Here is a 26,433-nt window from a genome sequence, read left to right on the forward strand (position 1 = left end):
GGAAGGGCAATGCATAGTGACAGGGATGATTGGCAACTGCCCCACATTCTGAAAGGGTAGTTCCAGGTGCCTTGAACCAAGTGCCTGTGTCACTTAGTATCTTGAGTTTCATTTTAATTTTGTTTTATTGTCTGGGTATGCGTATCAGTGGGCAGAGTTTTGTTCAAATACAATATGTCATGAAAAGCGACTTAAAGAACAGGGGTATCCAGAAATTGAGTGGGGCACTTCCAGGGTTAATTCAGTGGCTCCCTGTCCCTGGTGACCTGGGTGGCTCCCATCTCTCAGCTCTCTATCCTCTTATGTGTGGTGTGGCTGCAGCCACTCAGGCAGCGCTTACAAACACAGTTATATCCATTGAAGACAGAGGAGGCTTCCCTGGCATCCATCTCTGCACTAGGTGGGGAAACCTTTTCTTGTAGTGCCTGGTTGATTTCCCGCAGAATCCGTGCCCTAGTGGGGAGGAAGTCTGGAAAGGCGAGGGTCTGGCATTTTCGGCCTCTGTTATGGGAGGCAGGTCTGGTTGGCAGGGGACTCGGGTGGGAGGGTGGCAGAGAGTAGCCCTGGACAAACAGCAGTTGGTGCTTCTGTCCTACCCCAAAGAAAATCCCGTCATCTCCCATGGCTCCTGTTCCTTCTTTAGAACAAAGTGGGCACGATGGTGGGAGAGGTGTGTCCAAAGAAACAAACACCCATAAACCTGTAACGGGCATGTCAGTGACAGCTAAGTGTGAAGGCCTTGGCTATCACTCTGAGTGACAGGGAAGTCACTGGAGAGTTTTGGACTGAGAATGAACACACTAGCCTGTCCCTGGAGTGGCTGGGTAGAGAGCAGAGTGTGGGTGCTAAGGATGGAAGCAGGAAGACCATGGAGGCTGCTGCAGTCAGTGAAAGATGGCCGAGGCCAGACCAGAGAAGCGAGAAGGGCTCACTATGCTTTGAAGGCCTTGTTGATGCATCAAATGTGGGGAGTGGGGAAAAGACAGTTGTTGAAGACGACTCCATAGTTTTTGACCTGAGCACCTTTCCTGAGATGGGAAGACTACAAGTGAGTCACTGGAAGATCAGGAGCTTGGTGTTAGCCACCCCACACGAGATGCTGACTGAATACCCAAGTGGAGGTGTCAAGCAGGCATTTCTCCTAAGTCTGGAGTTCAGCTGGGCTGAGATAGGGACTTGGAATTGTTCGTATGTTCATTGTCTCTAAAGCTTGAAACAGGGTGAGGGTCACCAAGGGAGTGACAGTAGAGATGGGAAGAGAGGCAAAGAGCAGCATTATGTAAATGTCCCAGTAAGACAATGGTGACATTTGGCCTTGAAGAGCCCTGCAGAATAGTCTTCCAGCTATTTTCTCAGGAGAATTGATGTCTCCACAGATTTCACCTTATTTGGAGGAGGTCCCTGGGGAAATGGTTATGAATATTCATTTGTAGTGAAGGAAAGCAAGACTTATAGCCATTTGGATTATGGCCACAAGCTCTGGGCTTGGCTTTCCAAAAAGGTGGTTTTAGTTTCTCTAGGAAATACGTCTGATATTTTAAATCACTCATGAAATTGAAATTAATTTAGAAGGGACCTAAAGAATCCAAGCTGACCCTAAGGCGACAGTCTGTCCATTTGCATGTGAAAAGTCTCCCAAGGGCCTGGGGTCTCCAACAAGGCCAGAATTTTAGAGATAGTGTATTAGGTACCTGAGTGTGAAAAGGACCTGGAGAGGAAGGCTGACAATGGGTCTCGTCAAGAAAAGAAGTTGAGAGACACTGAACAGCAGGGTCTTGAAGGATGTCTTCTGGCCCTGGTTATCTCGTAGAAGATTTCGTCAGCTGCTGTGCTAGACTTGGCAAGGGCGTATGGGGAAGTGGGGAGCCCCATCCCTGCTCCCTGGCATCTTAGCACCAATTTGAGGGAACTACAAGAATACATGTGAGCTAACTTGTGAAAGTTGAGTTGAGTAGATGTTTTCTGGGTGCCTATTGTGTCTTGTGTCCATGCACACGGACTGACTCTTTATCTTCAGGCACTCAGCTATGTAGTATAGACCATATGGGTCAAATGGTTTTAAAACGTGGCAGCCATGAGAGATGGAGAAGCGAGGGAAAGCTTTGTGGAAGGTGGGACATACAGGTGAGCCATGAATGCTGGGTCATATTCAGATGGTTTGGTGGGGAGAAGAGAGCGTTTCACATGAGGAGAGCAGGGTGTGAATGGCTAGTCTGGAGTCTGGCTTGGCCACGCTGGGAAGCACTATAGAATGTAAGCCCTGGAGCTTGATGCTTGGGTTTGAGTGCTGCCTCTGCCACTTAGTAGCTTTGCAATCAAAGCTAGTTACCTACCTTCCTAAACCTGAGCTCTCTTATCTGGGAAGTGGGGATACTAGTGGTTACCTCAGATAGTGGTTGTGATGACTAAGGAACCATTTGGGGACATTGGAAGCCATTAGGAGGAGTTTAAACGTGATCGAGTTGGCTATGGGGAGTCCCATAGGCTTTCTTTGCAGGGGCAGTGGGCTAAAGTGCTGTGGTACTCACAGTGGAAGACACATCTAGGGGGGCAACTGGTGTGAGTTGTGTGGGCCTACACTGGGAGACCGCGTGCTAGGAATGAAAAGTGGTTAGGAAGCAAGGTGTCACCTCTTCCTAGCTGGAAGTGTGGGATGAATGAGAGAAGGGCATAGGAGGTGACTGCAAGGTTTTAGGATGGGGTGCTGGAGAAAGGGCAGAGGCAGGAAATGGGGAGTGGAAGCAGGTTTTTCATTTACGTTACTTTGCTTTTTAATGAGGTTCATTTTCAACCTGCTTATTATAAAGTGATGCAGGACTTGAAAGTGAAAATGTCTTGGGAGACACTGTGAGTGGGGTCAGAGATGGTTCCTGGAGGCAGGAAGGACTGTGAAAGAGGAAGCAGGGTAGCTAGCTTGGAGCCCGCAGTGTCCTGTCCTGGATCTCAGCTGGAGAACTTCCAGAGGGGGGAGGGTTACTACAGAGGAGGAGGTCTGGGTGGGGAGAAGCCTCTGGGTGGGAGGCTGTGTGTTTTTTCTGCATCATGGCCTTGCCTGAGCACTTACAAAAACATTCCTCCTGGTGGTGGCCTGATCGCAGAGCACATAAGCTATCTGCTTACCTGGATGCCCTGGGCCGTTATTGGTATAGGTTAGCTTGATTATTAGAGATGCGTTGGCATCTCAGCAGGGAGATGAAACAGGAGGTAAGCAGAGAAATTGCTGGGCACCTGGTTCAGGGCAGGAAGTGTGTTGTGAGGCAGCTGGGGGTGTGGGATGTGAAGGTGAAGTGGCAGGGGACACACATCTTGAGCTGGTCTCACCGTGGCCTTGACTCCTCGCTTCTGCTCCGGCTGCTCCTCCTGTCTTCATGTTGCCATGTCAGATTTTGTTATTTTGTACAGTGTAGGCCAGCGATTTTCCACCGGTGAGCCGCAGAATTTTTAGAATATGAAATCCTTGACTACTTAGGGGCACTGACCTTTTTTCCCTTAGACTGTCAAATTAAAAAATGACTGTCTGGTGTGAATGAATCAAAATTATGCCTTTTTTGTCAGATTGGCAAAAATATATGTATTTTTGGTGTGCCGCAGAATTTTAGTAATTAGTTTATGGGTGCCGTGTGATGAGAAAGGTGGGAAATCGCTGGTGTAAATGTATTATTTGTCTGGATGGAGTAGGGCAATGTCCCTGAGGTGTCAGAATCTAGTTTTTTGGTGACCTCTGTCAAAGCTTTTGGATGAGATGTCGAGAAAGGACCATGGGGGGGGGTGCATTGTCATGCGGAATTGTGCTGTGGTGCTGTCGCCAACCCATGACACCCTGTGCTGGAGGGGTTCTCTGGACCTCAGACTTCCCAGAGTGAGGATGCCTGGAAAGGGTTACTGTTTGTCAAGAAACAGAAGGTGGAGCGGAAATGAGGCTTCGAGGCTTGTTGACCACCCTGTCCCAGCAAGCCTGGTCGTTGGAGGTGTTTGTAGCCAGTGACATTTTCTCAAGGGGGCTTTTTTTGCTTTCTCTGTCTTTTTTCTGAGTTGGGCGATGCTTCATTTTCTAATTTCCTAAACCAGGACATTTTCTAGTAAAATCAATTTAAGTGGAAGCTTTAAGGAAGGGGAAATGATAGATTTTTATTGAGTCTTTGGGAGCTCTCGGGAAAATTGGGGAACACCCCTGTGGGCTTGTGTGCTGCTGGAACTTGATCTGTGCTGCCATCCCTTTCTTAAGTCTCTTTTCAGCACTCCTTTCACCTGCTAAGGAACTGTGCTTTTATAATCAGTCATTGATATGAGTTTTAAAAATCAAAAATTTAAATAGCACTGTTTTGACTTTTTCTCTGCTGCCAAGTGATCACTCTGTGCTTTTGCCTCTACTGGGAGCCCATAGTCCTCAGAGTAGGGGGCAGGTCACCTGAGAGCAAGCAGCGGAATGGGGTGCCATGCGTGACCTTGTGTAATTTTTTAAACAACTTTGGATTCACAGAGAGCAGCCAAGACAGTACAGAGTGTGTCTTCACCCCCTTTACCCGCTTCCTTCATGTTAGCATCTCAGAACCAGGGCACACTCACCAAAACCCAGAGCGCAGCGATGGTGCCTCACTGTCAACTGCTGACTGTGTTCCCCCAGCTTTGAGCCCATTTAGCTTTGTGTAAGGTTTTTCAAAGTGAAAAGCCGTGTGCAGCTGCGTGGGCATCTTCCTTCTGCAGTGTTGAGCATGTATTTAGCGCGCTGTGCTAAGGAAGTACCAGCAGCCTGGACACCTGGGGGTAGCAGACAAGTGACAGAGGAGACCTTGTTCGCCAGCCCACATTCCACAGGGCTTTTCCAGAGGGGCATTCATGGAGCTGGGTCCTTAGCACCATCGTGCTTCCCAGAGCCTTTTCCCAGGGAGTGGCAGTTACTGTTAAGGGGCAAGAGCTGTGACATCTTGGGAAAGTGTCCCGCCTGTAGACCTCAGTTTCCCCATGTGCAAATGAAGGGGTTAGGCTTCCTCCCTGCGGCACTTTCTGTCTCTGATATTTTAGGGCTCTCAGGCTTCATAATCTTTGGACACAAGATCTAGTTGGGCTCAGGCCACTTAATCCACTAGCTGCCTCTTCTCACGAACCGCAGGGCTGCATGCGTTCAGCCTTAGGCCTGAGTCCTGAAGGAAAAGATGGGAGGTTCTTATTCCTTTATTTCTTCACTGTGCTGCTGATCTGCACAGTCACGCCCAAAGGCCTGGCAGGTCCTGCTGGAGAGAGCTGACCCTGTGTCAGCAAAGCCACGTCAGAGCGATGGTGGCTCATGGGCCTCACCTTTGCCCTGAGATACGGTCCAGCTGATTTCCTGCTGAGGAGCTGGCATCTTGACCTTGTAAGGGAAAGGGTGTGTGTGTACACAAAGCCATGTGAGCCTTGTGCCACAAAAGCAAATAATTTTATCCTCTGTGGGTGGTTGAAGCCTGTCCCTCCCCCTTCCAGAGGCGTGTATTGTTACCTGGCCCTGCGTGAGGCAGAAGAAGTCTCTTCCTGCAGTCCCAGCTCCAGAAACCAGGAAATGCTAGAGGAGAAAAAAGCAAAGCAACGCCCCCCCCCCCCCCTTTGCTCTCATCTCTTTGGGTTTACAGGTCTCCTCTTCAGGGTTTCAGGGAGGAGTCAGCCACCTCTCTGTACAGGGTTGAGTTGGAATAGCCTCGTGTGCAAGCAGAGGACCTGAGAGGGTTAGTGTTAGGATAGACGGGTCTCCTGGGTTTAGAGTAGGACCGATTGTGAGGTGAGGGCTTGGTGATGTTAAGTCACAGAAAACTGCAGGCAACTTGCTCAGTTGCATCAAAACCAGACCCCACCATGAAGGTCAGGCTGAGCTTCACCATGATGGGTGACACAAGTGAGGGGTCTCAGACTGTGATGGACCCTGGACAGGAAACATCCAACTGGGTTAGCAGGAAGACCAGATAGGAAAATGAGTTGCTGGTGGCACGTGGGGTTCCCAGTCTGGGCTGGATTGTGACAGCTGACATTTAAAGCTGTGTGTTTGCAACTGAGCGATTGAGGGCCTCGACCACTTGGGCTGTCTACCACTCTGGCAGCCAGAGGCAGGGATGTGTACAGAGGGGTTGGGCCACCCCGTACGTGGTGTGGCGGAATGTGCCTTGAGTGGGCATGGAAGCCACAGCACATTATCCTGCCTTGAGGAGTGGGGTTCGGCTGACGCTGTGCAGACCTGGGTGGCAGGGCCTCTTCACATACGGCTTGCCCCGCCCCCTGCAGTGGTCACTGAGGTCATTGAGGTTTCATCAGCCGGGTCTCCTGGGTTTAGAGTAGGACTGATTGTGAGGTGAGGGCTTGCAGGTGGGGAGGGCCTCCCTCGGTCTGAGCCAGCTCCCTGCCCGCCTCTCACCCATGGGCTTCTGCTCCGCAGGCTGGCGCCTATGCGGCTGTACACACTCTCCAAGCGCCACTTTGTCCTCGTGTTTGTTGTCTTCTTCATCTGTTTTGGCCTCACCGTCTTCATCGGGATCAAAGGTAGGTACAGGTTTTGGTCATTTTATCATTTACAGTTTTCTCTGTGCAGTGCTTTTTAGCCTGGCCCAGCTGTATCCACCTGCTGTCACCTGTCAGAGGCCCATTGTAGAGGGTGAAGCCCCATTTCTCTCTGCACCTGCTGGGTGGAGGGGTGACCCTGGTCCTGCCCCATACAGCAGCCAGGGCCTCAGTTTAGCATGGCAGCCCTGGGCAGCCTTGACCATATACCTTTTGTTAGACAAACATTTCTGGAGGGTCTGTTGTGTGCCAGGGTCCCGCCTGGGTGCTGGGAAATCTGGAGTATGCTGGCTGACATGAGAGATGGGCCATGCAATTGTTTCAGTGTAGTGAGTGTCAGGGAGGGCGTGAGATGCTGGCAGCAAGAGGCTGCTCTGGGGATGCCCTGAGCTCTTGGCAGGAGGGAGCCTGCAGATGGCTTTCACCTTGTCTTCAGGGCCCCGGGTGCTGTTTGAGAGAAGTGGGTTTCTGGGAACCCTGGAAAACCAGCCGACTTCTCTGGCCCTCAGTTTTCCATTTCTGAGAAAAGGGATTAGATGGGACCATTTCAAAGGAATTTTTTAAGCTAAAATTGTTAATGGGGTGTGCCTCAAAAGACTGGTTTCTTAACCTAAACTGAGTCTTGGGTTGGTGAATGGACTGAGGAAGCTGGGGAGAGAGTGGTTATTTCAGTGCCATTTGCCAGCTGCTGCTGAAGATGATGATGGTGACAATGGCAACTGTAGCCAATCTCATTTTTCTGTGGTTTTAATTTACATCTCTCTGATGATTAGTGACTTTGAGCATTTTTCATATGTCTATTGGAGATCTGTATGTCCTCTTTAGAGAAATATCTATTCAGGTCCTTTGCCCATTTTTTAATTGGATTGTTTGTCTTCCTGGTGTTGAGTTGTATAAGTTCTTTATCTATTTTGGAAATTAACCCCTTATCAGATATATATCATTGGCAAACATGTTCTTCCATACAGTGGGTTGTTTTTTCATTTTGTTGATTGTTTCTTTTGCCCTGCAGAAGCTTTTTAGTTTGATGTAGTCCCATTTGTTTATTTTTTCTTTCGTTTCTCTTGCCCTAGGAGATCTTTAGGTAAAAATATTGTCATGCAAGATGTCTGATATTTTATTGCCTATGTTTTCTTCTAGGATTTTTATGATTTCACTACTTACTTTTAAGTCTTTTATCTAGTTTTAGCTTATTGTGTATGGTGTAAGTTGGTGGTCAAGTTTCACTTTTTTGCATTTAACCTGTCCAGTTTTTTCAACACCATTTATTGAAGAGACTTGATCATTTCATTTAAGGCCAAAGCTCTAAAAAATTACAGTGTAAGATTCTATGAAGCTTGTATATCTGTTATATCAGGAAAAGCCTTGATTATATATTAGCAATTATGCTTTTTTATATTCTCTACTTAAATATTTTTGGAAGACTGGTTCATTGGATGGATAGATAAATGTTTACACTGTATAAAATAGATAGATGCCACCTGTATCATGAATGTTCTCTTGGACCTGCAGTGCAGAGAGAGCCCTCATCGAGAGCAGAGGAGAGGTTTCTGCACGTACAGAAACTGGAAATTGTGCACATTGTATGGCAGTCATTTTGGGTTCACCTGCGTTGAGAAGTCCTGCAGTGCAGCGGAATGGATGTTGTGTGTCTGTGTTTGTGTGTGTATGTGTTTTACATATATGGGGCACTTCTAAAGACAGACCAGGAAAATAAGATCAGCTCCATATAATGCATGTCTTTCTTGGCATTTGAAAAAAATCAATAAATTAATCATCAATGTAGGATATAACCCGCTTTTTTCCTTCTCTGTTACACTTTAGGGCCGAAAGTGATCCAGACTTCAGAAGCTCATTTTTCACTAAATAATAGCAAAAAGGTAAGACTGGGCCTGAGTGGCAGATGGTGGGGTGTATAAACTTCCAGGTCACTAGAAATGGCCATGCATTAGCGGGTCCTCCTTGTCCTGCAGTTTGCTTCTCAGGCAAAGTGCACTCTCAGTGGCTGGCCTCTGGGTCCTCCTTTGCTAAAATGGCCTTTTCTGCTGTAATCAATACCTCAGTACGAAGACAGGGTGGTGGTGGTAATGCTTAGGGAGGAGCAGTTCATTTCCAAAGGCTGGTTAACTCATCCTGATTCCTCACGTCTGCAAGTCTTATTAGATTATAAGTCCTGACAGTGCTCACTTTATATTTGCCCAAGTTAAGACCTGTTCTCCATGCTTGGTTTCTGACTGTAACAGTTCTTCCTAATGACTGGTATTCCTTGCATGAACTCGGTTTAAATGAAATATCCTTTTTTTTTTTTTCTTTTTTTTTAATTTTCCTCGATTCTTCACCATCTTTAGAGGAAAACAAGTTCTTCCAATTGGAGAATTTTGGTTTTCTTTAATAAATACTAACTAGTGAGAGCCCAAATAACTAAAACCTTTTACTTTTCTGAGTATCAAATGAAATCTTTATCTGTAAACTGAACGTACTTGTCTTGCATTCTCAGGACACCATAACGTGTGTGGTTTAAATCTGATTATCAGACCCCAAATATTTCCTTGTTTGTTCTTCCAGTTCCCTGTTACATGTTGACCCTTACAATTTTCAAAAAGGCAGAATGAGAAAAGTGTCCTAAAACTTACACCTTTTAATTCTCCTTTTTGCTAGTGCTAGCTTGGAAGCGTCCCCTGCATAGCCTTTTCTTTGCATTTCCTTATTTTCTTTAACTCTCAGACTGAGCATCTGATTTGAAGAGGCACAGCGAAGGGATTCCTGACTGTATTTTGGTATTTTAAATTTTCTGTCTCTCGAGATGTCAGTATTTTTTTTAAATATATATCTTTATTGATTTCAGAGAGAGGAAGGGAGAGAGAGAGAGATATAGAAGCATCAGTGATGAGAGGGAGTCATTGATTGGCTGCCTCCTGCATGCCCCCCACCAAGGACCCAGCCCGCAACCCAGGCATGTGCCCTGACTGGGAATCAAACCTCGATCTCCTGGATCCTAGGTTGATGCTCAACCGCTGAGCCACGCTGGCCAGACTGCTTTTTTTGACACTGAAAATAGCAGCCATCCCACAGATTTGCTTCTGAAGGATCATTCTTACTTCTGAAAGATGATAGATTATCCTCCGATAAATCTCATCACATCGGTGGCTTTTGGGACATCTCTGGTCACAGAGGGCTTGATGGAGGCTCGCCAGAGTATTAAAAACACAAAGAGCACAGGCTCACACTCAGAGACTGTACATTCAAACAGTGCTTTCAAACTGCGGGTGGGCTTCTCAAGCAACTTTCTCCATAGCCACTGCTGTAGACATGGTATTGTGTTTCTCAGTAGACACTGCAGAAGTGTCATTGGCAGCGTGGTCCCCTCTAATTTTTCTCCCCAAGGGTGTTAAGACTTTTCTAAAGCTGAGGATAACAGATGTCAGACAGTGACATGTCTGGCATATTGATATTAAATCAAGATTCTTGCAAATATATTTCTTTGGTGTCATTATCTTATTGTATGTCTCATCATATGCACTTTCAGTTTTTTCTCCAGGTAGCCTTTCTTGGTGTTTAAGTAGGGTATTGTCCCAAGGCTGCGGGTGGTGGAAACCACCTGCCTAGAGGTTCTCATGAGAGACAAACGGGAATTGCAGCAGAAAGTCAGGCCTTTCTTTTTCTGGGAGGCGAGATTTCCCTCATGTTTTCAGAAGGAAAACTGTGTTGTTTCTGTCCTAGCACCAATGCTGAGCCCTTTTCGCTGAATATGAATTTTGGATGTTAAGGTGAGATATTTGGTAGTTGCAATGAAAAGGTCACATGTGTTACTTAACTTTTTCTTTCTTTTCTCTCAGCTAAAGCCAATTCACATACGTTCAAATCCACTGTCCGCATACAATCAGCAGCTATGGCTGACGTGTGTTGTTGAGTTGAATCAGTCAAAAGGTATGGAGCCTGACATTTGGTCTGATTTTCCTTTGTACAGAGCACCATATTTTAAAAGTTGAAAGAGCTTTCAAATCTTTTAAAATGTGTTCAAAGGTGGATTACAAGGATGGTCTTTATTCTTTGTCTAGCAACAGGTTGAAAGCCCTTTAAATGTCCTTGGGTATCCTCAGAGTAAGTTATGGTGCAGCCCCTGGGGAGTGCTGGTCACCCCTCAGGAATGCCGGTCAGCTTAGCTCAGGGAGTGTGCTGGTCAGTTTAGCTCGGTGGCTGCATGGCATAGGAGCTGCTGCAGCCTTTTTCAGTGGGCTTCTGGGAGAAAATGAAGTCCCGATGCCCCAAGCTAGTGGATCTGTCTCCCAGGGACACATGGAAGTGTCTGGAGACATTGTAACATTTTTATTATCCCAGCTGGGGAGAAGTGGGTGCTGCTGGTGTCTAGTGGGCTAGGGATGCTGCTGGACACCCTACAGTGCACAGGACAGATCCCTGCAGCAAAGAATTGTCTGGCCTCAAAATAATCAGTGGTGCTGAGGTTGAAAAACCCTGCCCCAGAACATCTCCTGCTCACAATGAACCAGCTCTGTTCATCTGAAATGGCGCCAGTCATGTACCACCCCGGGAGCACTCAGGCGATGGTCACCCACATGGTCTGTGTGCTATGGTTCACACAAGGGGCTTTGGCTGAGAAAGAATTAGAAAAGGACCCTTGAAAAATGCGTATTAGGAAAAAATCAACCCCCTTTTTTGGTAACTCTTTACGAAGATAAACAAATTTGATACATCTGTGTATTTGTCTAGAAAATGGTCTGGAGGATGGGCACATACATGTTTACTTTGGCTCTCTCTAGGTGGTGGGATTAGAGTGTTTGATGCCATCTTTATAGTTTTTTGTTCTCTGATTTTTTAAAACAATGAGCAGGTAATCAGAAAAATAAGTTATATAATCAGAAAAAAATACTTTTTATGTTGGTATAAAGTTAAATTAAAAATTTATGTGGGAAGTAAAAAGTAATTTTTTAACCATCAACTCTTTGTCCTTTTGTGAGATGAAACTGATGGATCTGAAATGCAGGCTTTTCCCTAGGCCCCTGGATAAAGGGTTGCACGGAGAACTAATAGAAAGGCTTTACTTTGCTGGCAAAGTGGGGTTTTCAAAGAAGACCCTCCTGGGTTGTCACAGAGCCAGGCAGGCACCTTTGTCAGTGTGATGTGCCTGACGTGGTCCCTGACACTGAATTTCTTTCTTTTGTAGAAACGTCTCTTCAGAGAAGCTTTCTCATGACTGTTAAAGTTGATGGTGTAGCCCAAGATGGAACCACCATGTTCATTCATAACAAAGTTCACAGTCGGACAAGGACCCTCACATGTGCAGGGGTGAGTGCGTTCCCATGGTCCATGTTACTTTTCATGCTACATTATCACAGACTTGCTTTCTTAAGTAAAATTCATACCAGCCATGGTATGGAAAAATTACCTACCCTTATAAATGCTTATTAACATACAAACATACATGTACACAACAGACACACACACTGACTATATGTGGTACCTACTTTTACTGTTTGTGTAACTACTGCCTGGTGTGTCCATACATGACTGTTGATGGGCCACCTGTCACACATGAAAGTCTGCCATGGTTCCATGATCACTTTTGTTTGTTTGTTTCTTTTGTTTTAATCGTCACCCTAGGAAATTTTTTCCATTGCTTTTCAGAGAGAGTGGAAGAGAGAGAGAGAGAGAGAGAGACATTAATGTGAGAGAAACACATCGATTGATTGCCTCAGGTATCAAGCCTGTAACTGAGGCATGTGCTCTTGGCTGGAATTGAACTTGGGACCCTTCGGTCCGCAGGCTGACACTCTAACCCCTGAGCCAAACTAGCTAGGGCCGTGGTCACTTTTGATTGTGGGCTCTGGGTTGTTTCCAGGTGTCTTGGGAAGAGTGGCCTGTTGTTGAGCACCTACTCCAGGTGCAGTGTGTGGCTGTGGGATAGGAAACCCGATGTCCCAAAGCAGGGAAGGAGTCTCACTCTCAGTTTTGTCAGCACCGAATTCTGTCAGAATCAGAAGAATCAGATCAGGTCCCTGGTGTGGTGAGGAGGCGCCATCAGGACTTCATGCGTCATGGAGAGTGTGGGGAGCACCGAAAAGGGCATGCGTTTGAGTCTAGGGTTAGGACAGTGGTTTCCCTGCTGGGCCTTGTGCCAGGTGCTCTGGGATGGTACTTCCTTCTGTTCTGCCAGCAGGCCCATGGGACGGGATTTGTTGTTAGAGCCCATTTTATATAAGAAGAACCCAAGGCTCACAGAGGTCAAAACATTGGCCCAGAGCAACATAGATGGTGAGGGAAGGGACCAGGATTTCAGCTCATGCTCTTTTATTCGGTAATTGTGCCCTTGGTACACATGCACATGCCTAGTGATAGCACTGAGACACTCTGCCTGTTCGTCCTGGCCAGGAGGGTGCAGTTAGGGGAGGCCTCCTGCTCAGTGGCGGGCCCTGTCTGTGATCACTCTCTGTTGGTGGCTCTAGGAGATCCTGAGATGGGTCAGAACCATGGCCTGAAGGGGCTGGGTTGTTGGAGGCAATTGCAGAAGTGGGCCAAGGAGGAAAGTGAAGCTGAGGGGTCTGACTGGTTGTGCCTTAGCTTACCCTTCCCCATGCAGCAGTGTATTTGTGGAAATGCCAGGTTTGTTACACTGTAACTTTTTTATGCAGGTGCATGTTATTTTGAGTCATCCAAAGTAGAGTCTAAGGACTGTAAATCATTTTTGTTTGTTTCCAAAAATACCCATTTGGGTCTTTCTAAGAACTGTTTTTGGCTGGCATTGGAATTTTTCTGGGCTTCTGGTGACTTCCCTGGAGATTATCAGTTCTGATCATCTGTTGTTGAAATGTGTTGCTTCATGGGTCACTTGGTGGGAGAGTGAGTCCTGCTTGATTTAAAGACACAATTCTTCCCTGTGCATTTGCAGAAGTGTGCAGAAATTGTTGTGGCTCACCTCGGCTACTTGAATTACACTCAGTACACAGTGACTGTGGGATTTGAACACCTAGAGCTACCCATCAAGGAAGTGAACTTCACCGTAAGTATACCACCTGACTGCAGATGTTTCCTTGGCTCACTTGTTTAGAGCCCATTCTTCTGTTGAGTGGTTGAAATAACACAGCATCGAAGTTTTGTTGTTTTTGGATAGTGGAAGACATGTACAGTTTTAAAAAGTTACCACTCTTCTTTTCTTTTACAATAATTTTTTATCTTTCAGTTACAGTTGATATACAGTATTATATTAGTTTCAGGTCTACAACCCAGTGATTAAACATTACATAACTTATGAAGTGATTGCCGCAATCAATCTAATACACGTCTAGCACTATACACAACAGTTATTACAATACAGAATGGGGCAAAAGTAGGTTTACTCCTTATTTGTATGGAAAATAATACAATAATTAATAAATAATAATACAAGAATAAACTCTGGGTTTTGTGTACTCACAACTGTAAACCTACATTTGCCCCACCCTATATTATTGACTATATTCCATGTGCTGTACTTTACATCACTGTGACTATTCTGTAACTACCAATATATGATTCTTAATCCCTTCGCCTTTTTCACCCATTACCCCCACCCCTCTCTCCTCTGCTAACTGTCAAAATGTTCTCTGTAACTATGAGTCTGTTTCTGTTTTGCTTGCTCATTTATTTTGGTTTTTAGATTCTACATATAAGTGAAATAATCTGGTATTTGTCTTTCTCTGCCTGCCTATTTCACTCAGTATAATACCCCCCAGGTCCATCCATCTTGTCGCAAATGGGAAGATTTCATCTTGCTTATGATGGAGTTGTAGTCCATCAATGCACCGTATCTTCTTTATCCACTCATCTGTTGACGAACACTTAGGTTGCTTCCATATCTTCCTTATTGTAATAATGCTGCAGTGAACATACGAATGTTACGTGTCTTTTCAGTTTAGTGCTTTGGGTTTCTTAGGATAAATACCCAGAAGTGGAATTGCTGGGTCCTCCTTGTCTCCTGTTCTATATCCTTTGTTTTAAAGTCTGTTCTGTATGCTATAAGTATTGCTACCCCAGTTTGTTTGTTTTTTTCCATTTTCTTGGCATACCTTTTTCTGTCCCTTTACTTTCAGTCTGTGCGTGTCTTTGGATCTGAAGTGAGTCTCTTGTAGGCAGAATATGTAAGGGTCCTGTTTTGTTATCCATTCAGCCACCGTATGTCTTTTGATTGAAGCATTTCATTCAGTCATCCGTTGATGGACATTGGGTTTTCATTTTTGGCTATTACAAATAATTGCTGTAAATATTTTAATAAACTGTCTAGAAGGATGTCTCTGGTGGTGGGCTTAATGTTTAATTTTTTCTCTTTTTCTATTTTTTACAATGAGCTCTTATTACCTTTATAATCAGAAGAGAAAAAAAATTTTTTAAAGGCTCCTAAGACAACTAAAACTTGAAGGGGAAGTCCAGGATGCACTCTAGCCATTCACTCTAAAAAACTCGTTATGGAAAAGCTAACTCAGAGAATCACAAAGTAAGGTGGACAGCTTGTCTATAGGGACACATTAAGAAATCAGGGAACCTTATGTAAAGTGTTTCTGCGTCTTTTATAAAATCCTCCTTGAAGACAGTATCCATTGTGTTATGAACTTTGAGCCCGCCCTGCAAACAGAATTCCTTTTGCTCATTGTTACAATCCTTTTATAAGAGAATGAAAGCTATTAGCTGCTAGACGTTTCAGAAATAAATTTTATGCTGAATCAGAGTAATTACTACCATCCTGGTATAGGTTTCATCTTAAAAGTATGTCAGTGATATTCTTATACACCCACCAGAATGGATGAAATGAGAAAGACAAAATGCCAGGGTTGGCAAGGATGTGGGGCACCCGAGCTCTCCTGCCCTGCTGGTGAAAGTGTGAGTTGGCACAATGGAAATACAGGCATAGATTGGCCAAAAAACATGCATTTCAATGTTCATATCACAGCAGCACAATTCTCAATAGCTGCAAACTGTAAACTACTCAGTGTTACAATGAATGCACAGATTGTGGTATATGCCTATAATGGACTATTATACAGCAATGAGAATGAGCGATTGCATGCAACATTATGGATGACTTTCGTAAGCATAATGTTGAATAAAATAAACCAAATAAAAATAGTACAGAGTGTATGATTCCATTTATATAAATTACAGAAATAGACAAAATGAATCTGCTGTTAAATAGGATTAATGTTACTCTTGGTAGGTGAATGACTTGATTGGGCCATAAAGGGAGGGCTTCTGGGGTGCCCTCCCTTTATGTTTCTTGATCAGAATATGAACACATCAGAACACTGGTGTGTTCAGTCTGTGACAGTTCATACAGCTGTACACTCAGGACATGTGTAGAGTATATTATCTTTCAGTAAAAACTTAACAAAATATATATCGCACTTTAAAAATCAGAGCTCGTCAGGATGCTGCCTGCATAATCACAGACATTTCTTAGACAGCTCTTGATTGTTTGACATGTTTGACTTCTGAGAGTTTCTTTTCCTTTTTTTGGCATTTCTTTGGAAATCTTTGGTGTTTGGAGTTTTTAGTTCTGTGTTCTCGCAGTCTAGGATTGATTCTCACCATGTGTTGTATGCCTTTGGCTCTTACATAAGAGCTCAGAGCCACATGGTCACCTTCCTCTGGGCATCACCATTTGTTTCACTTGCCAGGTCTTCCTCCTCGAGGAAAATCAAGCTCAGGGTGAAAATTGCCCGAGTTGCTTCTCCAACCTTCTGGGAGGTAGAATGGTCACCAGGGCAGGCCTGGAGTGTTCAGATGCTCTGCTTTTAGCAGGATGTGTCTGTCCTTTAGCAGACATGTAGATGGTTGGTACCCCTCTTCCTGTCAGCCTGTGTGCAGGCATTGTCATCTGTCTGACCTTGTTGCCATGTGGCCTTAATTTGGGAAGCTGGATTTCTCTCCTTTTGTCCTTAGTCCCATATTCTGTGAGCATTTTGTTCATTGATTTCTACTCAAATATGTATCTTTTTGAATTAGCATGGCATCCTTCCATCTCTGCCTGTTTTGTCAGCTCATTCTTTTGAGTGCATCTTGCCCACACCCCAGTGCCATGTGCTTTCAAGACCACCCTCCAGGTCTTGCAGGTACTTATGAGACGTTGCTCCTCTTCTGTGTTTCTGAAAAAGGCCTGTGTCATTGGCCACTCTGCACATGCCGTGGAGGGTGGACGGAGACCCCATGCGGGTTGCTTCTACACGTACTTCTGTCCTTTTCTCCTAGATTTTGTGAGCATCTGCTCCACACACATCACCTCAGTTCCCTGTGTCCTCACAGCTACGCTGGGCATTTCCCCCTCTAAATAAGTGCTGTCCAGGTTGATTCTCGAGTGACTGTAGCCAGCTGTTCCCGTCTCATTTCTTCCCTTTTCTTCCTAAGCCATAGCCTTTCACTGGGGGATGAGGTGGAAACAACAGCCCATGTTCCAAGTCCTTCAGTTTTCTATCCAGTGAATGCCTCTGGTTTCCTTGTGAGTCGAGAAGACTGGAAGCAGTACTTTGAATAGCTCTGTCTGACTTCTTGGATCACACTCAATATGACGTTCTCATAGGACAGATTACAAAAGCGTGTGCTAGGCTTCTCCCCCAAATATTTCTGTTTAATATCTTGCACTTCATTTTTCAAGCCTCACATTCGAGCTTGGGACCCGATTCCAGGGTTTGCTTAGGGTTGCATGGGTTGCCCCTGGCCCTCCCCCACCTATGCTCCTGTGGTTTTCATATTTGGACTCGCTAAGGTGTCATAACATATTTATTCTCTGCCAAAATATTAGTCAGCTTCTGGAGGCATTTTTACTGGTTAATTTTTTTTAGTTGAATTGTTTCATGCCTACACAAGATTTGACATTGTACTTGCTGATATGTGGTCACAGTAGGTGTTCAGCAAATGTTGAACAGAGGACTAGAGCCACACCTGTAGGTTTTAATTAGGGAGAAGTGACCCGGGTCACGAAATCAGTGCTTGTTCCAAATGTCCATTTACAGTATGACAGCTCGAGCCCAGTCTCTGTGAGGGCAAAGACAGCTTTGTGAACACCAGAGGGCTTGTCACAAAAGCCAGGAAGGGGCTGCTGGCTCTTCAGATGTCAAAGTAAATGTCTGCAGCCTTACTGCTGGGATTTTACTGTTTATTTCCTTTTACTTATTTTAGTTTTTAATTTCATTGCCTCATGTCCAGTGTCTTTAGTGTGTGTGTTTGTGTGTACTGTTTAATGTTTCAGGCAAGTAAGTTAAATCTAGTGTCTGTAACTCCATCTGTTCTGAAGTGGGCCCTTAAATCTGCTCAGGTGACTTTGATTCAATTCATCACATAGTGGGGCTCGTTGGCCCAGTGTGTGCAGCATTTGGGGTGCTGGTGAGCTGGCTGTGATCACAGTCCGGGGCGCTCCTTCTGCCTGCGTCAGCACGTGGTTCTGCGTCCTCGGTTCTGCTCCCTGTACATGTGGCGTGAGCGGATAGTCAGCATGAGAGCTGACAGGTGGTTCCAGCATCCTTTTTTGGTTTCAGAGTCTTATTTTTATGTTTCACTTAATCTTTTTTAGAACCTCCTACCTACTCACAGTTTACATCTTTTAAAAAATCTTTCTTTTCGTGGAAAGCCTGGCATCCTCTAATAAAGAAATTGACAGTGTTGATTTCTTATCTGAGATTTAAAAGCCAAATACTCTTATTATGATTATAGAATAATTTATCTGCCAGATTCAGCATTAGTAAAGCGCCACTAAAAACTATTTTCAGCTATGGGTAAGTAATATTTTCAAAGTCTGTGCTCTTTGATATACAAATAAAATGTACTAAGTGTTTAAATTTTAGAACATGTGAGAAAGTAGAAGGAAAGAGAACATTTTAAATTACCTACAGTCTCATATCTAGAGATAACTATTAATAATCTGTTGTACTTCCTTTTTTTGGTTTTATTATTTTAATTTTAGTTTTCAATTACAGTTGACATTCAGTATTATTCTGTATTACTTTCCAGTTTACAACATAGTGTTAGACAGTTATGTACTTTACAGGTGGTCCCCGGCATTTCAACTTCCTCCTGGCGCTGTACACAGCTGTGACTGTACTATTGGCTGTGTTCCCTACGCTTTGTGTACTTCCTTTCAGATCCAGTTTCTCAAACTGTTTCCCCACTTTCCATTTTAGTGGAAGACTTACAACCCTGCATTTTCCCAGTTGGAAATTTGGTTCCGGTTCATCTTTGTGGTGCTTACCTTCATTGTCACTGTAAGTAATATTCATGTGACACATACCAGATTCCTAACAAGGGCAGAGGCAGTTTGTGAATTTTGATTATCCAAGTGCAGACCCCACAGGAGATTTCTCTGGCCTTTGAGACACCCATCCAATGGCCAGCCTGACATCACTAAATGTTGTACATGTCTGCTAGGATGCCACAGTGCAAATGGTGACATGGTCTCTCTAGCAAGGGCATCTGTGTGGTTAACAGTAATCCCAGGTGTGACTTGTAGGTAACTCTGATCCGTGTGCACTGACAAGTGCCACTTACCCATTTGGCAGGAAGTCTGCCTGGTTTGGGTGACTTTCTTTCAGTGCAAATGCAGTTCATTCTTGGAAGATGGTACCGCACCGTCTTTGGGCTTTTTGGGAGTGAGTCCCCCATGAGCGGGTTTGGAAGTGCAGACTGTGGACCAATTTGGGATCTGAGCTCAGTGTCCACAGCACAGTGTGACTTGGGGGGAAAAGCTTACCCTTAATGCACTGGTGATCCCAGAGCAGCCAGTCAGCAGAGATGGGGATTTATAAATTGGAGGAGGAGGAAGGTGCCTCATGTAGTGACTTACAGCTGTCTGAAGTGTGGCACTGTGCCCGCCTCAGATGCCCACCCCATGCTGACACAGGGTATGACATTCAGGAGCTGTGTCCACCCCTTGCAGTGCTGTCCACTCCAATTGCCACCTGAGGAACACTTGATGCTTTGCAGACTAACCATGTATAGAAGAACACAGCTTGTGGGGAACATGAGAAAAGTGCCAGACTACCGCGACTGGGACCTGGGTGTGGACGGAGGGCAGGACACAGCCACTGGAATATGCAGAGTGGGGATTGTGGTCTCAGGCCATGCCCAGGGCTTCCCTAGTGAACTGACCACGGGAAAGTGGAGAGCCGCCATTAAGAGCTGGTCATTCAGACATACTTGCTGCTTCTGGAAGCATCCCTGGTACCTGGGATTCTGCTGCCACAGTCTGGGGCCCAAGGAATGGGCACCTAGGGCCCTGTGTTCTTGCACAAGAGAAAAAGCCTCAGCCTAACAGATAGACTAGAGGAAGTGGCCCATTAGCTCGGGAAGTCCAGATTGCCTAGAATATTACTGGCTCATAGTAGGTTATAGAAAAAAACAAAAACAAGACAAAAAATAACCCCAGCTCCCTAAAACACAAATTGTATAATGTTTTAAAGTAGTTTAAAGAAACTTCTCCCATAGGCCACCACACCTTCAGGGGATTTTGAAAATAAACACATCCTCTGACCATGGTTGTAGGCCTTGTTCCCTTGGCTTTTCCTCTGAGAGCCCCGGTGCCATCTGTCAATGTTGCCCTGTGGGGAGTGTGTGGCCTGTGCCCTGGGGAAGTTCTCTATGTGGCTCCATTCCATTCCTTGTCTGCTCCTGCCCCATGAGAACAGCTGTGACCATCTGATCTGGGCCCTTTTGCAGCAGTTCACCATCTCGTCTCAGTTGTCACTAATGGTCTCAGTAGTCAGTTCAACAAGGGGTTAACTCGGAGCTCTCAGCTGGCACCGTGGCCATGGATTTGGGAAGACATGCAAGATTCTCAGCCAGGAGTGAGCCCGCAGTGACTGGGGCCTGATTTGGTTTGCAGTGCCTGTTTGCGCATTCCCTCCGCAAGTTCTCCATGAGGGACTGGGGCATGGAGCACAAGTGGATGTACATCCTTTTGCCTCTGCTGCTGCTATACAATGGTAGGTGCCACTGTTATTCTGGAGCTTTCCCCTTTAGAATCGAAAGCTGGGAGACATCCTAGAGGGGGCTGGCCCAAGTCTCCAGAAGTGCTGGCAGCAGCCCCCAGCACTAGAAGGATGCTGCACCAGGATTTGGAAGATGCCCGAGCTTTCACAAATGAGTAACTGCTTTGGTGGCTAAAACTCAGATGGGCTGCAGACACAGCCTCCTTGGAACTTGGCTGAAGGTGGCGAGCACCACCATCTGTTCCTCTGCCCAGGCACAGAGCTGTAGCCTCAGGATTCCCAGGCTGCGGGAAGAGCGGGCAGGGGGAGCAGACGGCATTCTGTAACCATCACTGGGGCCATCTGTTCATTGGCTTTTAGGTTTTTTGAAAAACAAGACAGCCTTTTGTGCGCCACCTTCACCAGGTCCTCCTGCCTCTGCATTTCAGATCTGTTCTTCCCGCTCTCCTTTCTGGTGAAAAGCTGGGCCCTGGGCATGCTGGACGACCTCTTCCAGTCCGTGTTCCTGTGTGCCTTGCTGCTTTTCTGGCTGTGTGTGTACCATGGGATACGGGTTCAGGTGAGCCGCCTGCCCGCCACACTGCCGAGGGAGCGGAGACGCGCCCGCCCCTGCCAGCCTCCATGGTCATCCTCAAGATGAACTTGTCGTTGAGAACCTGTCTCAGCCTCATGGGCAGGAGAAGAATGCACGCCGTGTAGAAATGGTCTGCATGTCTGCAATCCAGTGTGATCTGTGAGGGTTAGTGGTTTGCTAGAATTACTAACTTCTCTATTTCTTACTCTTCTTGCCTTTTAGGGAGAAAGGAAGTGTTCAACTTTCTATTTGCCTAAATTCTGCATTGTTGGACTCTTGTGGTTGGCTTCTGTTACACTGGGAATATGGCAGACGTGAGTAATTTTATTGCGTGTGAAACACCCTGGAAAGCATTTGGCATTGTGGACGGATCCGAAGTTCTAACATGTGCCATAAACTTATCCAGAAACGAGTGTGTCATCCAGAGTCTCCAGACTGCATAGTGTGACTTGCACTGAGGGTCCATTTTTGCTAGAGTGGCATGTAGAAATACACACAATTCTTCTAACCTAGGATGGGAAATGACAAAGGCCGTGTCATTTGAGAGTCCTTCTTCAGAGGCGCAGGCGTCACTTGAGAGTGTGGCATTCCAGTCGTGCCGGGCTCACCACTGGCCACCAGGTGTCTTAGCTGTTCCTTCGGCTGCATCTATGAACTTCCCATCCTGCACCAGCTCCCAAGGCTTATCTTTTTTAGTATTTCTGTGCTTCTGTAAAATGGCACCACTGCAGAAGCCTGGTGGGTTTCTGCAGACACTAGTTCCATGTTAGAGGCATGATTTTGGCACCTGGCACATCAAACTTCATGGCTCACACCTTCTCCACTCCCCTCTTCCTGCCTGCCTGTCATCCCAGCTGTCTGCTTTCACTTCACAGTGATGTCAGGGAACTTGACATTTACATTCACTGCTCTTTGTGTGTACCCATCTGTTTCCTAGTGCCCGTATGTGTCACTGAAATGTGCCTGGAAAACAGCTCCTAAAATTGCGAGAGTAATTGGATAGGGATTTTCAAAACAAAAACTACTTCAGCTTCCCATGGTGATGACGGTGGACAATCACGCTAGTAGCATCGTAGGGATTGTCAGTATGAAATTTAGGATTCCTCCTAAATTGTGAATTCCTCCTAAATTTAGGATTACTTTAAAAAAAACCCTTTACTGTTGGTTAGCAAGTAGTTTATGTTGATTAGTTTATACTTTCACTTAGATTTTTTAAACTTAAAAGTAAACTGGTTATTAATCTATGGTTTTTTTATAACATATTTTTAGAGTTAATGAACTACATGACCCAATGTACCAGTATCGAGTTGACACAGGAAATTTTCAGGTAAGGATTATTAATGACATCTGAGGATTTTTTTTAAATGCCATTTTAAATGACTGAATTTTGTAACTTAAATTGTACTGTTGACATGAACTTGCTAACTGGCTATTGGAGGACTTAAGAAGCTCACATGTATGAAAAGTGACCCTCCAAAAGCTGTGCTTGTTACTCCAGTCCCTGGCTTGTGGTTGAAGTGCCAGGGCCAGGAGGTGTGTCAGAACAAAGTGTTCTTGTTTTTCCTGCAACAAAATTACAGATTTGTGGAATTAGACCTAACGTCTCCTGGACAATTTACTTCAGTCCCCTCATTTTACAAATAAGAAACCCGAGGTCCAGAAAGTCGAGAGTCCTGAGGAATTCTCAGGATCTGGGCCTGGAGTCTGTCTTTGGTATGCCCCTCACCCTTCAAAGGCAGGCCTCATGGGGTGGGGGGGGCATGTAGGAGCCACTGCTGTTTACTGAGCACCTACTGTATTCCAGGCCCTGTGTGTGCTAGGGGCTTTTGGAGTGTAAGGGAAGGAGTTTGGGTTCTTCCTCAGCTGATTAGCAAGGGTTGGGGGTCCTGGTGGAATGGCCACCTGTGCTCACAGAGGGCGAGGGGCCAGGCCTGGGCAAGGACAATCAGAGTGACAGGAGTGCATTCCTGTTCTATTTTGAGGAGCAACCTTCAGGACTGTAGGTCCCTTTTAAAAACACTTGCCTTACCCGGCCGGTTGTGGCTCAGCAGTTGAGCATTGACCTAGGATCCAGGCGATCGGGGTTCAATTCCCGGTCAGGGCACATGCCCAGGTTGCGGGCTCGATCAATGACTCTCTCATCATTGATGTTTCTGTTTCTCTCTCTCCTTTCCTCTCTCTGAAATCAATAAAGATATTTTAAAAATAATAATAATAAAAAAATAAAAAAAATAAAAATAACACTTGCCTTTCCTCCTGCTGTGTGGTCTGGAAGGTGAACCCGTACTGAGACTCCGTTCTTATTTAAGGTCCTTGTTTCATTCCAGGGAATGAAGGTTTTCTTCATGGTGGTGGCTGCTGTGTATATTTTATACCTTTTGTTCCTGATAGTGCGGGCCTGTTCCGAGCTGCAACACATGCCTTATGTAGGTAAGTGCCACTTCACAAATGCCCAGTGTGAGCTGGGTCAGGGAAGAGTGGCTGGAGGCCTCCAGGCAAGTGGCCTGACCTGGACGGGAATACCCAGGGACTGTCTCATTCCCACAGGCTGGGGATCAGCACCTTCGGTCCCTGGGGAGCTACAACAGGCCTGAATGGATAACTCTGGGCCCTGTGGACAGAGCTTCGGGCCTGTGCTGGAGGGAAGTCTGTGGGCTGGAAGCGAGCTAGACCCTGGGGACCAGTGTGGCTTTTAGAGCTGCCTGGATCCTTCTAGCATTGTACCTTGTGGCAGTTTTCTTTGTCCTTGAGTCAGGAAAAGTCACCCAATCTCATAGGATCCTTTCCCCTAATCTCTCACAACAAATCATAATGGCTGTGGCCTTGCTGGGGACCTTACCCTTCTGGGACCCTGGGGAGGTAAGAAAGCATTTCTCCTGGGCTTCAGGTACAGGCAGGTTTCAGACCCAGAGGGAAGAAGGGGTTTTGTTTAGGGGGTTTTGTTTTCATCTGAGATGAAAATGGAATGAACTTCCAGGGTGGTTTAATGGGAGTATTTCTTTCTTTTCCAGATCTCAGGTTAAAATTTTTGACTGCATTGACTTTTGTAGTGCTTGTCATTAGGTAAGAAAACCATTTCTTAAAAAAAGCAAAACTACATTTTTATTTTACTCTCATGGATGTCTTTTCTCCCCTTTTACGGAGTTAATTTTAGGGTCCTAGGCAGATGTGGTCAGTAGGTCAGAGACCACGTGGCTGGTTGGAAGTCCTAGGGGAGTGAAGAGCATTGGCTGCAGCGCTGATCAGCGCTGGTGGAGTGACTCACCTGCTCTGACCTGTTACAGAGCGGAATAGACTGTCAAAGATTAGAATACTGTGCAATGTACTTGGCACCTGGGAGCCTTCTGATGCTGAAGGACAGGACTGTAAGAGTTGTTTTTGTTTCAGTTTAGGACAGCAGACATCACTGACCTGCACGCACCCCTAGGGTGGGGCCTGAGAGCCACAGCCTGGAGGGCTTTGGTGGAGGTGTCGGACTGCCCACAGGAGCTGAGGGCTCTGGGAAGTTCTCTTTGAGTGAGGTCCAGATAATTGTTGGTTATTTATGGTTTGTATTTCTCCTAAAATCAAATCCAGAGGGGAAAAAACTAGTTCTCTGCATTTCTGTCTTGGTTGTTTGGATGGCAGGTAAGAGACTGTCGGCCCTTTCCTGGGTGGAGTCACACGGGGACTCTGAGAGGCGGGTTTCCTGTGTTGAGTGGGAGGATCCTGTGGGCATCCAGGTCTGGGCACTGTCCTCCAGGAGGGGTATCCTGCTCCTGAGGTGGGAGAACTCAGCATGGACATGGGAATGACCTTGAATTCTGTTCAGCTTCTAACTTCACCTGAAAGTAGTAGAGCGTGCGTTACACTTAGCCAGTCTCTGCAGCGTGGTGCACACTGTGTCGCTGAACTTCTCACACATTCTCAGACCCCCATTACACACACACTCCTCACAGCCCTCACATACCTGCATCCCTGAGCTACCCAGTCCATAGGCTAGGAGCTCCTGTCTGCTTGTAGTGACTTCTGTGTAGTCTGTCTTAGAAGTTGTTATGCTTTGGGGTTTTTTTCATACATTTCAAGGGGATTCATTTATGTATCTAACAAATGTTTATTGAGTGCTCACCCTAGTAAATGGGCAGAGAGTTTCCTTATATTCCTTATATTCCAATGGAAGAAACAGTGATAACAAGTAAATAAGTAGCGTAAGTACCAAAATGAAAGTACAACAGAGCGAGGTGACAATGGCGGGGGGGGGGCGGGGGAAGGCTGCTCAAAACGGGTGGGTAGGGGACTTCTCTCTGAGGTGACAGTGGCCCTGGGGCCTGAAGGAGGAGCCCTGAAAATACATGGGGCTGGCTCCCTGGGTGAATAGAAAAAACAGCAGCATCACAGAAGGTGAGGGCATGAGGTCAGGTGGGCCCCGTGGGCCACCTCGAGGAGAGGTGGAGGCCAGGTAGCAGTTATTCTCAGTGATGGGCCACAGGTGAGGGAGCAGATTCACACTTTGGTTAACAATCGTCAGCCGCATGTGGAGAGTGGAGCAGGGGGAAGGAAGGTGAAGCAGGTCACCAGGCGGAGGGCTAGGGTGGTTCAGGGCACAGCCTGGTGGTGGAGCTCACCTTTCCAGAAGCTCTGTCACCACGTGTTGGCAGCAGGTGTCTGTCTGGCGGGCACTTGAGTCACTGTGCCAGGGACATGTGATTATGGAGAAGCAGACATTCCTCAGGGGGGCTGGTATCTGAAGGAGGTGGTCTTAAAAACATGAACCAAGGGCATGAGGGGAAGAGGGGCATGCACTGAGGGTGACCCTCAAGGCCCCCCATTCGAGACTGTGACATGGCCAATGTCAGGGTTAGCTGATTGTGTCCCAGCAGCTGGCCCCTGGATCTGAGACCAAAAGCCCTTGGCACAGGTTGGGTGTGCACCTGTGTGGACAGGTCTCTAGGTAGGAATAATAGTAACTGGGCTGTAACTGCTAACAAGGTGACTGACAGCTTATAGCTTCCTGCGCTTTACATATTTTCCTCCTTTTCCAGCATCGTCATCCTTTATTTACGGTTTGGAGCACAAGTATTACAAGACAATTTTGTAGCTGAACTGTCAACTCACTACCAGAATTATATCCTTTCCTCGGGCTTCAGGAGTGTGTTCTAGATGAGTGATGAGCATGTGAGGCCACTGGGCATCAAGAGGAGGCAGTTACCTCCTCGTGGTCTGTATTGCTGGGGGAACCACACACCTGTTTGCGGAGAGGTGTGCTCACCCGGCCCCCTGTAGTCCCCGGGTCGGTACCAGGTGGACTCCAGGCCTAGGACCCAGTGTCCACGGCCACTGGGCCCAGCGGTCTCCAGCTGCAGTGTCCACAGGGTTGTGGCAATGAGGGTAGTTTAA

The 26,433-nt window shown here is 46.2% G+C and overlaps 1 protein-coding gene across 3 annotated transcripts in view; it reads left to right on the plus strand.

Moving 5' to 3' along the window:
• TMEM181 (transmembrane protein 181) overlaps positions 1–26,433 on the plus strand; it is a 47,395-nt gene that overhangs the window by 15,537 nt on the left and 5,425 nt on the right. For all 3 annotated transcript variants that reach the window (XM_081139856.1, XM_081139857.1, XM_081139858.1), the window contains exons 2-14: positions 6,401–6,504; positions 8,347–8,402; positions 10,359–10,449; positions 11,705–11,826; positions 13,427–13,537; positions 18,681–18,761; positions 20,378–20,477; positions 20,912–21,042; positions 21,280–21,371; positions 22,327–22,384; positions 23,385–23,487; positions 24,069–24,120; positions 26,079–26,161. In XM_081139856.1, coding sequence (XP_080995982.1) covers positions 6,401–6,504; positions 8,347–8,402; positions 10,359–10,449; positions 11,705–11,826; positions 13,427–13,537; positions 18,681–18,761; positions 20,378–20,477; positions 20,912–21,042; positions 21,280–21,371; positions 22,327–22,384; positions 23,385–23,487; positions 24,069–24,120; positions 26,079–26,161 — 1,184 coding nt within the window. The remainder of the gene's footprint in view (positions 1–6,400; positions 6,505–8,346; positions 8,403–10,358; positions 10,450–11,704; positions 11,827–13,426; positions 13,538–18,680; positions 18,762–20,377; positions 20,478–20,911; positions 21,043–21,279; positions 21,372–22,326; positions 22,385–23,384; positions 23,488–24,068; positions 24,121–26,078; positions 26,162–26,433) is intronic.

Source organism: Miniopterus schreibersii (assembly GCF_964146895.1).
Source record: "Miniopterus schreibersii genome assembly, chromosome: 6".
Taxonomy (NCBI): domain Eukaryota; kingdom Metazoa; phylum Chordata; class Mammalia; order Chiroptera; family Miniopteridae; genus Miniopterus; species Miniopterus schreibersii.